We start from the raw sequence: 14232 nt of genomic DNA, 5'->3' as shown, positions 1-14232 counted from the left end.
AACATTACCGGGATCTGAAATATTAATCCTTTCCGATACTTTGAAAACTAACGGATTGTCTGTCACACAAGCTATTTATACAGTAGGCTCACATCAACAATGTAATATTGAAGTCTGTAATCATTTAAATAACACTTTAGTAATTCACAAAAATCAACATATCTTGGATGTAGAAGTTTAGAAACATCGTATTCTTACCGTTGCTGAAATCAATCACTCTCAATCAGTTGCGGATGAATCCCTTTTGCGATCTATTAAAAATAAAATCAATAAGGACATTCAAGACGAAGAAATTCAGCAGAAAATTTTTGAACTTTTAACTAAATATCATGATGTTTTTTCCACTACGGATGGATCCTTAGGAAAAACAGATGTGATCGAGCATCAAATAAGGTTAAAGGACAAGCAGAAAATTATCTATGTACCCTCGTACAGACTCCCTATGAAATTCCAGAATGAAATAAATGATGAAGTAGGTAAAATGTTAGAGGAAGGAGTCATTAGAAAATCAAACAGCCCTTATAATTTTCCTTTAATAGTTGTACTGAGAAAAGATCGAACATGGCGTATCTGCGTCGACTTTCGTCGTCTAAACGAGGAAACGATCCCTGATCGATTCCCAGTGCCATGTACTGACGATATTTTGTCTTTGTTAGGTCAGAATAAATATTTTACCAGTTTGGACTTACTTAAAGGCTTTCACCAAATATCATTAGAAGAAGATAGTATCCCATACACAGCCTTCAGCACAGCCAGGGGACATTATGAATTTTTACGGATGCCTTTTGGTTTACGTTGTGCTCCTATAACATTTACAAGAATGATTAACATAGTGTTTGGAGACTTGTTAGGGGATATATTGCATGCCTATATGGATGATCTTGTAATCTTTTCCAACACCTTTGAAGAACATCTACGTAAGTTAGAACTAGTACTACAGAGATTAAGACAACATAACTTAAGGGTAAAGATTAGTAAGTGTGAATTTTTCAAAACAGAATTAATATATTTGGGTTTCATGGTGTCAAGCCAAGGTCTTAAAGTAGTCCATGATAAGGTGTCGGCTATACGTAATTTTCCCATACCTACTAATGTCAAGGGAATACAGCAATTTCTGGGTTGTAGTGGATATTACAGGCGTTTTATACGCAACTATTCAATAATAGCCGCTCCTTTGACTGATCTTACGAAGAAGGGAGAAGATTTCATATGGTCTGAGCAACATCAACAGGCGTTTAATACTTTGAAAGATGAACTGTGTAGTTCTCCTATCTTAAAATTTCCTGACTTCGGTAAGGAATTCTTCATTGCAACAGACGCCTCAGACTTAGGAGTAGGAGGGGTATTGCTTCAGCAATATGATAAACAATTTTTCCCGATAGCTTTCTATTCTCGAAAATTGAGAGCTTCCGAAAGTAAGTATGCAGTAATAGACAAGGAAGGGCTAGCTATTGTTAATTCGCTAGTGCATTTTAAGTTCATAATTTACGGTTATCCCATTCAGGTTCTTACTGACCATAAACCACTAACAGAGTTCTTTAAAGGCTTCAACCACAGCCCTAAACGAACTCGGTGGCATTTGATCATTCAAGATTTTGGCGCAAGAATCGGGTATTTACCTGGGAAAGCAAATATCATTGCGGATGCATTATCACGCAACCCCGTATCATCTTGTACGGAGCCTTTAGCTGAATTAATAGATATATCAACATCCATGCCTATTGTAAAAACAATATCTGAACTAGAAGATTTAGGCTGGAGCGCTGAATTGTTACAGACTGAGCAAAGAAAAGATCAGAAAATAGAAACAATTATAAATGCTTTGAAAGGCAATCATAAGGAAAAGGAATATATAAAGTATAAGCAGCAGAATTATATAATCAAAGATAATATTCTGTGTAGGACTGTGACAAGGAAAACCAGCAATACACCACATGTAACTAACGACCAGGTAGTAGTACCAATCTCACTTATTTCCACTGTCCTGAATTGGTTGCATTCAAATCCATTACATGGACACCCTGGGTTCTCATTAATGTCACAGAAAGCCAAATCATTGTTTTATTGGCATACAATGCTTACAGATATAAAAAGACACATAGCTAATTGTCGCACATGTCAGGAAAACAAAGAGCATACGAAAACACCTGTCAGCCTAGGAGCTTATCCTGTGCCCAATCAACCCTTTGAAAGAATACATTTAGATTTGTTAACAGGATTTTACGAGTCAGACAGAGGAAATAAGCACCTCTTAGTAATTATAGATGCTTTAACTCGATATACAGAACTAATAGCGCTTAAAACTAAAACTGCGATTGAATGCGCTAGGAAGTTTTACGAGTGTTACATTTGTAAACATGGAATTCCACACATGATATTCTCAGACTCGGGTGGTGAATTTAATAATCACTTTCTTACCTCATTGTGTGAATTCCTCAACATAAAGAAAATAAATACCATGATATATCACCCAGAGTCGAATGGGCTAGTGGAAAGAGCAAATAGGAAGATATTGAATATATTGAGGGTAACACTAGGGGGATCAGACCCCAACTGGGATATTGCAATAACGGCGGCACTGAGTACTCTGAATCATTCATATCATATATCAATTAAAATGTCACCGCATGAAGCATTGTATGGTACCCCAGTTAGAACGCCTTTCCATGTATTAACGCCTACAACTAATCTATCAAATCCTTTAAAAGAATGTATAAATGCAAGTATAAGTCGATATGATATCCTTCGAAAGAATTTAGAAGAATCACAAATCATAATGAAAAGGAATCATGATAAAACAGCGAAACCAACTAAATCATATACCGTGGGTGATAACGTATATATTAAAATCAATGTACGAAAAGGGCTCAATTATAAACTAACACCTAAGTTTGAAGGCCCATTTAACATTTTGAAAACATTAACGGCCAATAGGTTTAGAGTTCAAAACGTATCCCAACCCACGGATGAGAGAATAGTACCATTGGCTCACATAAGAAATTAAAAAGAAAAGAGAGGAAAAGAAGTGAGGGAATTTTTTTTTTATTTTATGTGATTAAAAGTTTTCTTTTTAATACAGGAGTAATTACATATATTTTTCTCGTTACAGGTTTCCAAGATGAATTTTTTGTTGTTGGGAGTGATATTGTTCGCTCAGTCATTTTTCTCGTGTGGGATGAGCTCTAAAACTAAAAGTATAAATTTTAAATATGGCACTATAGTTGAAAGACAAGAAGACATTTTTATTATATCAACCAACGTAATTGTAGAAGTGAATATGCAAGCTATTTTTCTTCAAGAGAATGATGTCACTAGCTTAAGAACCGCCATTTCAAGGTTTTCTGCCTCATTGGATGAGTTGCATAGAAGACATTTTCATTTGACTACAGAGAGTTTGTTTGGATCAACATTAAAAATTGCAGAGATGCTATCTGATGACTTGAAAAATAAGACTGACGAGACAGGATCTTTGGCTTATGACCTTTTGATGTGGACTGTAGGACACGAACATAAAGAAAGACGGAATCCGTTTATTTATGCTGCATTAAGCATCTTTGGGTCTGTTGCAAGTTTAGGTTTAGGAATTTCCAATCGTCTTAAAATTAGTAATCAAAATAAGAAAATTGAGTTCTTGACTCATGAAGATGAATTGATTATGTCAGAACTAAGGAATCAGTTAGCTTCAATCAATAAAATTATGGATTTAGTAAATGAACATTCAAATAATATCGTTCAGATTATGGAAGTACAGGATTTGTTGGCAACATTAACGTATTATGATTCAAAGATAGATCACATACATAACAGAATTGCACATTTCATTGAGAAATCCAAGGATTATGTAGAAGCTATCACGTTAGCAACTAAAGGTGTATTGTCGCCCCATTTGTTGCCTATAAGTTACTTAAAGTTAATTCTGGAGAACAGAAGGGATAAACTAGGCTATGTTCCTTTGTTAGACGAACATAGGTTAGAATTTTATTACAGCCTGATTACAGTAAACGTAGATAATAACAAGATTATGATTACAATTCCCTTTGATTCTTCTGATGCCTGGCAATCTTACAGGATATCACCATTTCCGACTTTCATGACGAATCACTCAAATCCAGTAATATCCATTTTGACAGGACATGTATTGATTTCCCCAGACAAGGAAACATATACGGTCATTAAAGACTTAAATCAATTAACTCACTGTTCAGATGCAATGGATAGAAAAATATGTACAGCTGACTCATTTGAATTCCATAAAAACTTAAAGGATTCATGCGAGTTAGATATAGTGCTAGACGGTGCTCTCTCCCATACAAGTGAAAATTGTCTGGATAAGCTTTATCCCTTTGACAATAATGAGTTCAATTGCAGACTGAACAATGGCTCGTGGATACGATACGACAAGGACGGCTTCAATGTATCATGCCCTGACGGATCCACGTCCTTCACACACATCTTCGTCGCAGCAGATGGTTGTATCGGGACTTCCCCTAATTCCATGGTGACTGGTCTACGGACACTCATCAGAGAACGAGCCTACTTCGCGAACTTCACGTGGACCTCTACAATGCCAGCACTCCCTCTCCCGTATAACAGACATGTGGCAAAGCGGTTGTTGAAGCTTACCGAAAGGGACCACCTGTCACCGACTTATAAGGAAATCCTTCACCACATACTACTAGCAGGTCTGGCGTTCATAGTGGTGATATTTATCGCTGTGAACATCCTTGTTTGGCGTAGGTTGAGGCACAGCATGCAGCTACAAAGGAACGTTTCGCCTAGGCCCGACAATACTCCATACTGGATTCAGTTTAAAGCCGTTTGAGTGGCCACCTCATTCGCTAAAGGAGTAAATTGTCGGGAAGTGTTTGTAAGAAAAGCTGTTAGTACGCTAGTAATATGTAATTGAAGAAATTTTCTACATTTGCATTGTTAAAAATACATTTAAAACAACATTTAAAAAAACAAAAAAAAAGATATAAATTATTTTTTCTCTCGGCATCTAATGAAAATATATAAGCCGGAATGTTAAAAAGAAAAGAGAAAAAAAAATATATATAACAGAATCTATGGGCATCTAATAAAATATATCAGCCCTATATATAAATATATATATTTATGTACGAAACCGTGGTACGTGTACGTACCAGGAATTCGTGTTTGTGCACTAAAAAATTGAGTATTATGTTAATATGTTTCTGAGAAAGGTAACAATTATTCTTTAACAAGTTACCGAATCATATGTAAGTCAGTAGTTTTTTTTGGTACCATATAATCATTTGCTAGCAATGTACCATATATATGATCTTTATTTTATCATGCATTTTTCTTTTTGCTTTGGTAATATCTTTTTCATATGCATTATTGTTATTATTTTTTAATGTGCCTATTTGGACATTCGTCATCGGTTGATTATGGCTAAAGTTAAACAAAGTATAATACATATGTCCAGTCACACCTAGTAACCATGTTTTGGCTTGTTGTTAAATTTTTGTGAAAAAATTGAGATAGCTGGCCGAGCTTATGTAATAATTAGAATAGTTAATATTACATGTTTAAAACACATGACGTAATACGTCATGTTTGAGGAAGGTGCTAGCCGTGGGACTTGCTGTAGTCATTCAAATCATAAATAGGACGTACAATGCAACCTCGACAATGTGACATTTTTCTGAACTGTCAACACATTGTCTCAGCGTGTGAAAGTTTGTGACGTCACCGGATGCAGGTGTCTTCCGAGTTTATGACGAAACTTATATAAACTAAGCATACGATATCTGTGATATCGATAAGTTAGTCAGTTCATATCTATACTTCACCAGAATTGGTCATCTGACCAACCCAGCTTCCTCCAGTGATGGAGATGTTTAACTCTGTTGTTTTTATAGAATAAATACTTTAAAGCTAATAGGATGTATTCTGTTATCCAGTTACACACATCTGAAACAACACATACTCAATGTGTGCTTATAAAAGTAGCACACCAATATATATATATATATATATATATATATATATATATATATATATATATATATGTGTGTGTATATATATATATATATATATATATATATATATATATATATATATATATATATATATATATATATATATATATACATATATATATATATATACACACACATATATATATATATATATATATATATATATATATATACATATATATACATATATATACATATATATACATATATATATATATATATATATATATATATATATATATATATATATATATATATATATATATTGTAATATTATTGCTTTATTTTTCTAAATTATTTAAGTTTTTATAGATGTATAAGGTTTAATATATTGTAGACTTATTGTTTATTTTTTTTTTGATAGTTTGTCTTTTCACTGGTGGTTATGTTAGTGTTTATAATGGACTAACGGCTGTTTTATATTTTCAAGTGGTGTGGATTACGTGGCTGCGCTCCTGCGTGAACGGAGTTTTGGAGGGGCTTTTTTTGAAGATGGTTCCTTAGTGTGTTTCTGAGCCTCCAACCTTGTAGGGCACGACATTTGTGATTGGATCTATATTATTCCACGCCTTTGCAGAGCCACATTTTGAAGCTATTGAGCTTGTGTTGGATATCCTTTCTCTGCAGCAAGACGTCTCATCTTAACATTTTGTTACTGCCCTTGGTTCAGTAAAAGCCAAGGGGACCTCTCTGTCCCAAGGTAATAATATTTATGCCTATTTAAGTATCGCGATCACGACTTGTCAGCTGACGTCCTTACTGGAGCTTGTGAAAGCCTTTCAATCAAACCAGCCATCGTCCACTAGATAGGGATATTTAGTTTGTATTTGTTAGGTTGTTCTCACTTTTCGTTGGCCTTCTCCTTTCTGGACCCTCTCTCCATTTAGTATGCATGTGTTGCTGACCTTTCCGTAATTGTATAATTGTTTTCTTTTACAGGGAGTTAAGATTGAGTGTGTATAATTTATTATTGTATTATTGTGGTTCAGGTGTTATTTCTGTCTTGTTATTATTGTCAGGGAATTCCTTAGACATTTTTCCCTGGTAAAGATAGCACTGCTTATTTGTGATTAGGTATGGTAAAACAAATTCAAAAATTTAGAAACAAAGTTTATTTACAATTTATAATTTATTAACACCACTATGGATTATGAAATTGAAAGCTTTAATACTGAAATAAAGAAATAAACAAATGACTAACAATAAAAATATTAATTAACTTATCTGTCTGACACCCTTTTAACATCCATTACAAAAATAATAAATCACCAAAGGTCTTGTTACGAATAAATACCTCAACAATTGCTCGAGAGAAATAACCCTTACAACACAAAACATAACACAAGTCACTGTTCATGGGTCTGTGACATTTAACATACGCTAAATAACAAACCAATTTGGATTTCGGATTCAGAGTCACCTATATAACGTATGCTTCGACGTAACAGCGGGAACCTGTGATTATAGTTAGAGTATTTATAAAAAAAGTGCATCTCTTGGTTCAGGATTGCTTAAGGTCGTGCACTGTTTCCCCAAGGGTCGAGGATTACCCTAGCTGAAAACGAAAGAACAGAACTTGTGAAATTTAACAACACTTATGATTAATAACAATTCGTAAAGACTTAATTAAATATGCACTTAAACAATTTTAGATACACTTTTAAAGACAAAAATTTCAAAGATTAACACATTTCACAAAACTGATAATAATATTCCATATAAACACAAGCAGTTAATCCACTTACTGCACGGCTAGGTGATTATGACGTGACTAAAGAAAATACAAAATTTATCTTTCAAAGTCTATTATGAAACTGAAAACACAAGGATAAAATCATAAACAGAAACTTCGCAAATACGGTAACTTCAAAACCAATCAATAGATGGCGTTACTAACATGAAATTCCCTTACAAAACCCCCCATTAAGCCTTTTATATATAAAAGGTAAATAGCATGGAATTTCATAGAAAATACAAAATACCTTAACCTCTACTTAACAAATCAGCAAATATATTATTGGTACCCTTCACATGAACAACAGAAAAAGAATAAACTTGTAATGCCAAAGACCAACGCATTAGTCTATCATTACTAGACTTTGAAGTCTCTAAATACATGAGTGGCTTATGATCATTTTCCAAGAGGAATTTTCTCCCCATTAAGTAGTACTCAAACTTCTTTATTCCCCATACTATGGCCAAGCATTCTCGCTCGATAGCTGCATATCTAGTCTCGGGGGGAAGAAGTTTCTTGCTTGCGAATGCTACTGGATAAGGTTCACCGTCTATATACTGCAGCAAAACTGCTCCTAGACCTGTAGACGATGCATCCGTTCTTAAACAGAAAATGTTATTTAGATCAGGCACCTGAAGAATCGGAGGAGAAGTTAAACAAGATTTTAGTTCATTAAATTTACACAATGCACCTTCATCAAAATTAAATTTTTCTGAACTACCCTTCTTCAAAAACTTCGTAAGATGAATTAGTTTATCTGACAAATTTGGAATAAATCTACCATAAAAATTTACAGATCCAATAAAGCTTCGTAACTGTTTCTTGGTAGTGGGAGCAGGCATATCCAAAATAGCTCCAATTTTATCCTGTTGAGGAAAAATACCCCTTTTGTTGATTACATATCCTAAATATTGTATCTCTTCATAACCGAGGAAACACTTTCCTGGTTTAGCAGTTAATCCTGCTTCTTGCAGTCGCAATATGACTGTTTCCAAATCTGCCATATGAATTTTCCAGTCTTTGGATACAATAAAGATATTATCAAAATAGCAAACTACAAAAGAAAGACCTTTCAATACTTGCCTCATTAATCTAATATACGTAGCACAAGCTGTGCTAAGGCCAAAAGGTAATCTTACATATTGCATTAGTCCAAGATTAGTTGAAAAAGCTGTATACTTGCGACTTTCTATTGTTAGAGGAATCTGATGATATGCTTTGCAGATATCAAGTTCTGTAATGTACATAAAATCTGCAAACTTATGAAGATCTTGCTCAAAGCTTGGCATGGGCTCACAATCAAAATCTGTAATTGCATTTAAAGTTCTAAAATCAACAACCAATCTGTAGTTACCTTCTTTCTTTTTGACGAGCAATGCAGGAGATGAATAATTAGAAGATGATTGCTCTATTATTCCAAGATCAAGCAAACTTTGTACTTCGTCATCGAAATCCTTAGTTAAATGAGCTGGAATTGGATAATACTTACGAACAAAGGTTTCAGTAGTCTTAATCTTAATATTATGCTCTTGTAAAGAAGTTTTACCTGGTTTATCTGAAAATACATGTTTGTACTTCTGACATAAGTTACGAAGATCATTTTTCTGTACATCTGAAAGATTAGGGTTTATGTTGCACGTACTCTGATTGGTATCCACAGTTTCAATTTTCAGGTAATCATCCTCATCAGCATTAATAACAGCAACTTTGTTAACATGAACAGTGTTTATCATTCCAGTCATATCTTCATCTGCTACATGTAATATATTAACATTCTATCTACGGTAATATTTCTTCATAAGATTGATATGATACAGTCTCTTCTTACCTTCTACGTTTACCCAGTAGTCAACTGGACCATGCTTATCAATTATCTTGTATGGACCTCTCCATGAGAACTGCAATTTACCTTGTTTTTCTGGAATAAGCAAAAGTACTTCATCATCAGCTTTAAATCGGCGCTTACTACTCTTCAAATCAAAATAAGACTTATATGTACTGGAAGATATATTCATGTTTTGAACAGCCAAATCAGAAACATCGGACAACTTTTCACGTAGTTCCAAAACAAAAGAATAAAGATCAGTTTCCCCTGCAGACATATCCGAATTTGTCCATAGTTCCTTCAATATTGTCAAGGGACCTCTCACTTGACGGCCATATAAAATCTCAAATGGTGAGAAACCTGTTGTATCACTTGGGATTTCCCTCATGGCGAACAGTGCTGCTGGAAGGAAACGATGCCACTGATTATGTTTTAACTCACATATTTTCTTTAATATACTCTTTAAAATCTGGTGTTGCCTTTCTATTCTTCCATTGGCAGCAGGATGATAGGGGGTACTGAAAAGAGGTTTCACTCCTAATAACTTGTGTACTTGCAACATAAGTTCTGATCGAAATTGTGGTCCTCTGTCAGAAAGAATTTCCTTCGGCACTCCCACTCTGGAAAAAATAGATATTAAGGCTTCTGCAATGTCTTCAGATGTTATGTTCTTCAAAGCGACTGCTTCCGGGAAGCTTGAAGCATAATCTACCATAGTCAGAATATATCTATGCCCTGCTTCACTAGGAGGAGAAATCGGGCCCACTAAGTCAATAGCAACTCTATAAAATGGCGTAGAGATCACTGGTAATTTAACCATCTGAGCCTTCTTTACTTTTCCAACAAGAGAAGATTTTTGGCATACATCACAAGATTTGCAATATTTATATATGTCAGACGTCATACCCTGCCACCAGAAAATTTCATTAATCTTATTAAAGGTTTTCCTATGAGAAAAATGTCCACTTACCGGAATATCATGTGCAAGGCGCAAAACTAATTTTATGCATTTAACTGGTACAACCAACTGTTCCTTTCCCAGTAACTGAGGCTTTTTACATTTCTGTATTTTCCTGTAGAGAAGTCCATTTCTCATCACGAACTCGTACTGCAAACCATTCTTGCAACGTTTGACATCTCCAGACTGACTCATTTCTCTTGCATATTTCAAAGCTTTGCAATTCTGCTGTTCTCTAAGAAAAGATTCATGATCAATGGATATATCAAATGGTTCTGGTAAAGCAAGAGGGTGAACAATATTTCTCCTTTTTACCTGTGCTCTTGTTACGGCATTTACGTCAATGGAGGAATCCGTATTTTTCAGAGGAAACAAATTATGGTCTTGTACACCTGGAATATTGCCTAATAAGACAGTACAGTACTTTATTGGAGCCCGAACAGCATCAACCCAACCTGTAAAGAGATTACATTTCAAATAAATCTTGACAATAGGGAATCTGTCCTTCCTGCCCAAATAATCAATAAGAGTAGAATATGAACAATTTGTTCCAGGCTCAGGAATCAAATCCTCTGATACCACTACTCCTGTACAACCTGTATCTCTAAGTATTGTAGATACTGTAACACCATTCACTGTTCCACATACCATAGGTCCACATACTCCAGTGTTATCCAGAACTTGACCTATCTCAAGAGAAGATTCAGATTTCTTTTTGGGTACCTTGTTAGGACAGTTTCTCGAAATATGTCCACTCTGACCACAACCGTAACATGCAATCTTACCAGGACGTGACGAACTAGTTTTCTCTGGTTTCTCACTCGCACTGATCTTGTCACTGGAACTAGATAAATTCGCATTATGCCTAAAGGACTTCTGCTCATCTTTAGGATAACATTTGTGTGCTGAAGCATATGTGTCTGCCAATGATGAATAATCCTCTGGAGTTCTAGGTTTACGCTCCTTAAGAAAAAGACGCATTTCCTTAGGTAAAGTAGACATGAACTGATCACAGACTATAATGTTTCTCAAAACTTCGTAGTCTTTCGTTACACTAAGACTATTTATCCATAAGTCAAAATTTCGAAATAACATATTCAAATATTGTTCATATGTGCTCTTGGAATCCATTTTTGCAGTTTTAAACGCTGTCCTGTACCAGTCACTAGTCTTCTTGAATCCTTTCAAAAGAGCTTCCTTCAATGATGCATAGTCACTTGTAACATCATCTGAGAGCGATGTGTAGATATCTAATGCCTTACCTCTTAAAAGTGATGCCAACTGAACTGGCCAAGAGTTCCGCTCCCAGTTGAGAGAAACTGCTACCTTTTCAAACCTTACTAGGTAGGCGGTGATATCATCAGTATCACAAAATGGAAGAGGTCTAGTAGTATCCACAGCAACTGTTACATGGCTAGGGTTAGCTGTTGCTCCTCTGATCTTTTGCAATTCAAGTTCATGTGCCCTCTGCCTTTCATTTTCTTCCCTCTGCTTTTCATTTTCTTGGTATTTAATCATCAAAGCCCTTTCTTCTCTTTCAGCATGTCTTCTATCACGCTCATCACTATCTTTGATTTTCTTCTCTATAAAGTTCAAAAGAGCTTCATCCGAGAGTCCCATGGACAAACCTTCATCCTTCCAGAATTTATAAAATTCCATTTTAAATTATCCAGTTTTTAACCATTGCCTACAAACAACTTAATTTAAGAAACATTAAGATACCTGTTACACAATGACAATAAGCGGGAACTGAATTGTACTAGAAATAATTATTATGAATAAAGGACAATCACACACTTTCATTAAATAACAGTAACCATTCACCAAGCATCAAGATTCAACAATAAAGTTAATAAAAATAAATATGAAGTACAAAACAATAACTTTAAAATTGTCAAACCAGTATATCTCTAGAGTCAACTGGACTCTTACGTAAGAACTGTTACCGGACACTGTTTCAAGAATTCGGTCTACATTCCATTAACTATCGGAAGTCTCCCACTTGCGACCTTCCAGCCGTATTCTTAAAATGCCCACACACTCGAAATAAATTTCAGCCACTCCAATTAATTGCACTTTTATGTGTTGTAATAGAAAATAAATGACTATCACCAAACCAATCACAAAGTAACGCAGGCCACTATTAAACAAGGAAATATTTAAATTAGCCCTGGTGAGCACACCACTTAATGTCAGGGAATTCCTTAGACATTTTTCCCTGGTAAAGATAGCACTGCTTATTTGTGATTAGGTATGGTAAAACAAATTCAGAAATTTAGAAACAAAGTTTATTTACAATTTATAATTTATTAACACCACTATGGATTATGAAATTGAAAGCTTTAATACTGAAATAAAGAAATAAACAAATGACTAACAATAAAAATATTAATTAACTTATCTGTCTGACACCCTTTTAACATCCATTACAAAAATAATAAATCACCAAAGGTCTTGTTACGAATAAATACCTCAACAATTGCTCGAGAGAAATAACCCTTACAACACAAAACATAACACAAGTCACTGTTCATGGGTCTGTGACATTTAACATACGCTAAATAACAAACCAATTTGGATTTCGGATTCAGAGTCACCTATATAACGTATGCTTCGACGTAACAGCGGGAACCTGTGATTATAGTTAGAGTATTTATAAAAAAAGTGCATCTCTTGGTTCAGGATTGCTTAAGGTCGTGCACTGTTTCCCCAAGGGTCGAGGATTACCCTAGCTGAAAACGAAAGAACATAACTTGTGAAATTTAACAACACTTATGATTAATAACAATTCGTAAAGACTTAATTAAATATGCACTTAAACAATTTTAGATACACTTTTAAAGACAAAAATTTCAAAGATTAACACATTTCACAAAACTGATAATAATATTCCATATAAACACAAGCAGTTAATCCACTTACTGCACGGCTAGGTGATTATGACGTGACTAAAGAAAATACAAAATTTATCTTTCAAAGTCTATTATGAAACTGAAAACACAAGGATAAAATCATAAACAGAAACTTCGCAAATACGGTAACTTCAAAACCAATCAATAGATGGCGTTACTAACATGAAATTCCCTTACAATTATGTATTAAAATTAAGGAAATTTTTGTGGTATTTTCTTTGTCCCCTTGAGTTGACTTTGCACTCGTATTAATGTTTGGATACTATTCCACCTTTAGTGGACTTAGTACGTTATGGTGGTGAATACTGTTTTATAAGTGTAGTGTTTTGTGTGGTGGTCAAAGCCAGCCATCACAAGTGGCGACCGTGGCAGGATTGTTCGTTCCTGAGTATTCACCTGTTTGTGCAAAGTTAATTCTTGGGGTAATTTTTTTTTTCAGGCAGTGTATTTTCACCTCCTCGGTGTTGTTTTATGTAAATTTAGTGTTTTGTGTGAATAAGTGATCATGGCTGTTAACGTATTAGAACTCCTTAGAGGAGAGGGGTGGCAAGAGAGGTTGGCAGAGTTAAATAGGGAAGACTTGGAAATTGTTGCAGAGCATTTTGAATTGGAATATGATGTGTCCATTAGAAAGGGTGTATTGCTATTGCAAATTTATGATTATGTTAAGACTGTAAAGACAAGTGGGGAACAAGAGGTGAAACCTGATAATGTAGTGTCAGTAGAAATTTTGGATAGGCAAATTGCCCTGAGACAAATGGAATTTGAAATGGAAAAGTTTAAGGCAGGGGAAAGAG

At 34.7% G+C, this 14232-nt stretch overlaps 1 protein-coding gene across 3 annotated transcripts; it reads right to left on the bottom strand.

Moving 5' to 3' along the window:
- Nucleotides 1–7763: 7763 nt before the first annotated feature.
- LOC137640102 (uncharacterized) lies at nucleotides 7764–13443 on the bottom strand. 3 transcript variants are annotated; one of them, XM_068372565.1, is made up of 2 exons: nucleotides 9569–13443; nucleotides 7764–9046 (listed from the first exon to the last, which is right to left on the bottom strand). In XM_068372565.1, exons 1-2 carry the CDS (start codon nucleotides 12180–12182, stop codon nucleotides 7989–7991), a joined length of 3672 nt encoding a protein of 1223 aa, XP_068228666.1. In that variant the 5' UTR covers nucleotides 12183–13443; the 3' UTR covers nucleotides 7764–7988. The 3 variants fall into 3 exon arrangements, with proteins under 3 accessions (XP_068228666.1, XP_068228664.1, XP_068228665.1); XM_068372563.1 differs by having other exon boundaries at nucleotides 7766–9352; nucleotides 9569–13442; XM_068372564.1 differs by having other exon boundaries at nucleotides 7766–9295; nucleotides 9569–13442.
- Nucleotides 13444–14232: the final 789 nt, after the last annotated feature.

The sequence above is a fragment of the Palaemon carinicauda genome, chromosome 4, assembly GCF_036898095.1.
Source record: "Palaemon carinicauda isolate YSFRI2023 chromosome 4, ASM3689809v2, whole genome shotgun sequence".
NCBI classification, from domain to species: domain Eukaryota; kingdom Metazoa; phylum Arthropoda; class Malacostraca; order Decapoda; family Palaemonidae; genus Palaemon; species Palaemon carinicauda.
This window is presented reverse-complemented; position numbering and strand designations above follow the sequence as displayed.

Bases quoted from the DNA above. Each gene is read 5' to 3' on its own strand.
- LOC137640102 (XM_068372563.1), bottom strand. From the start codon at position 12,182: ATGGAATTTTATAAATTCTGGAAGGATGAAGGTTTGTCCATGGGACTC. The intron at 9,353-9,568 runs GTAAGAAGAGAC...CTAATCTTTCAG, and splicing joins CTACTGGGTAAACGTAGAAG to ATGTACAGAAAAATGATCTT.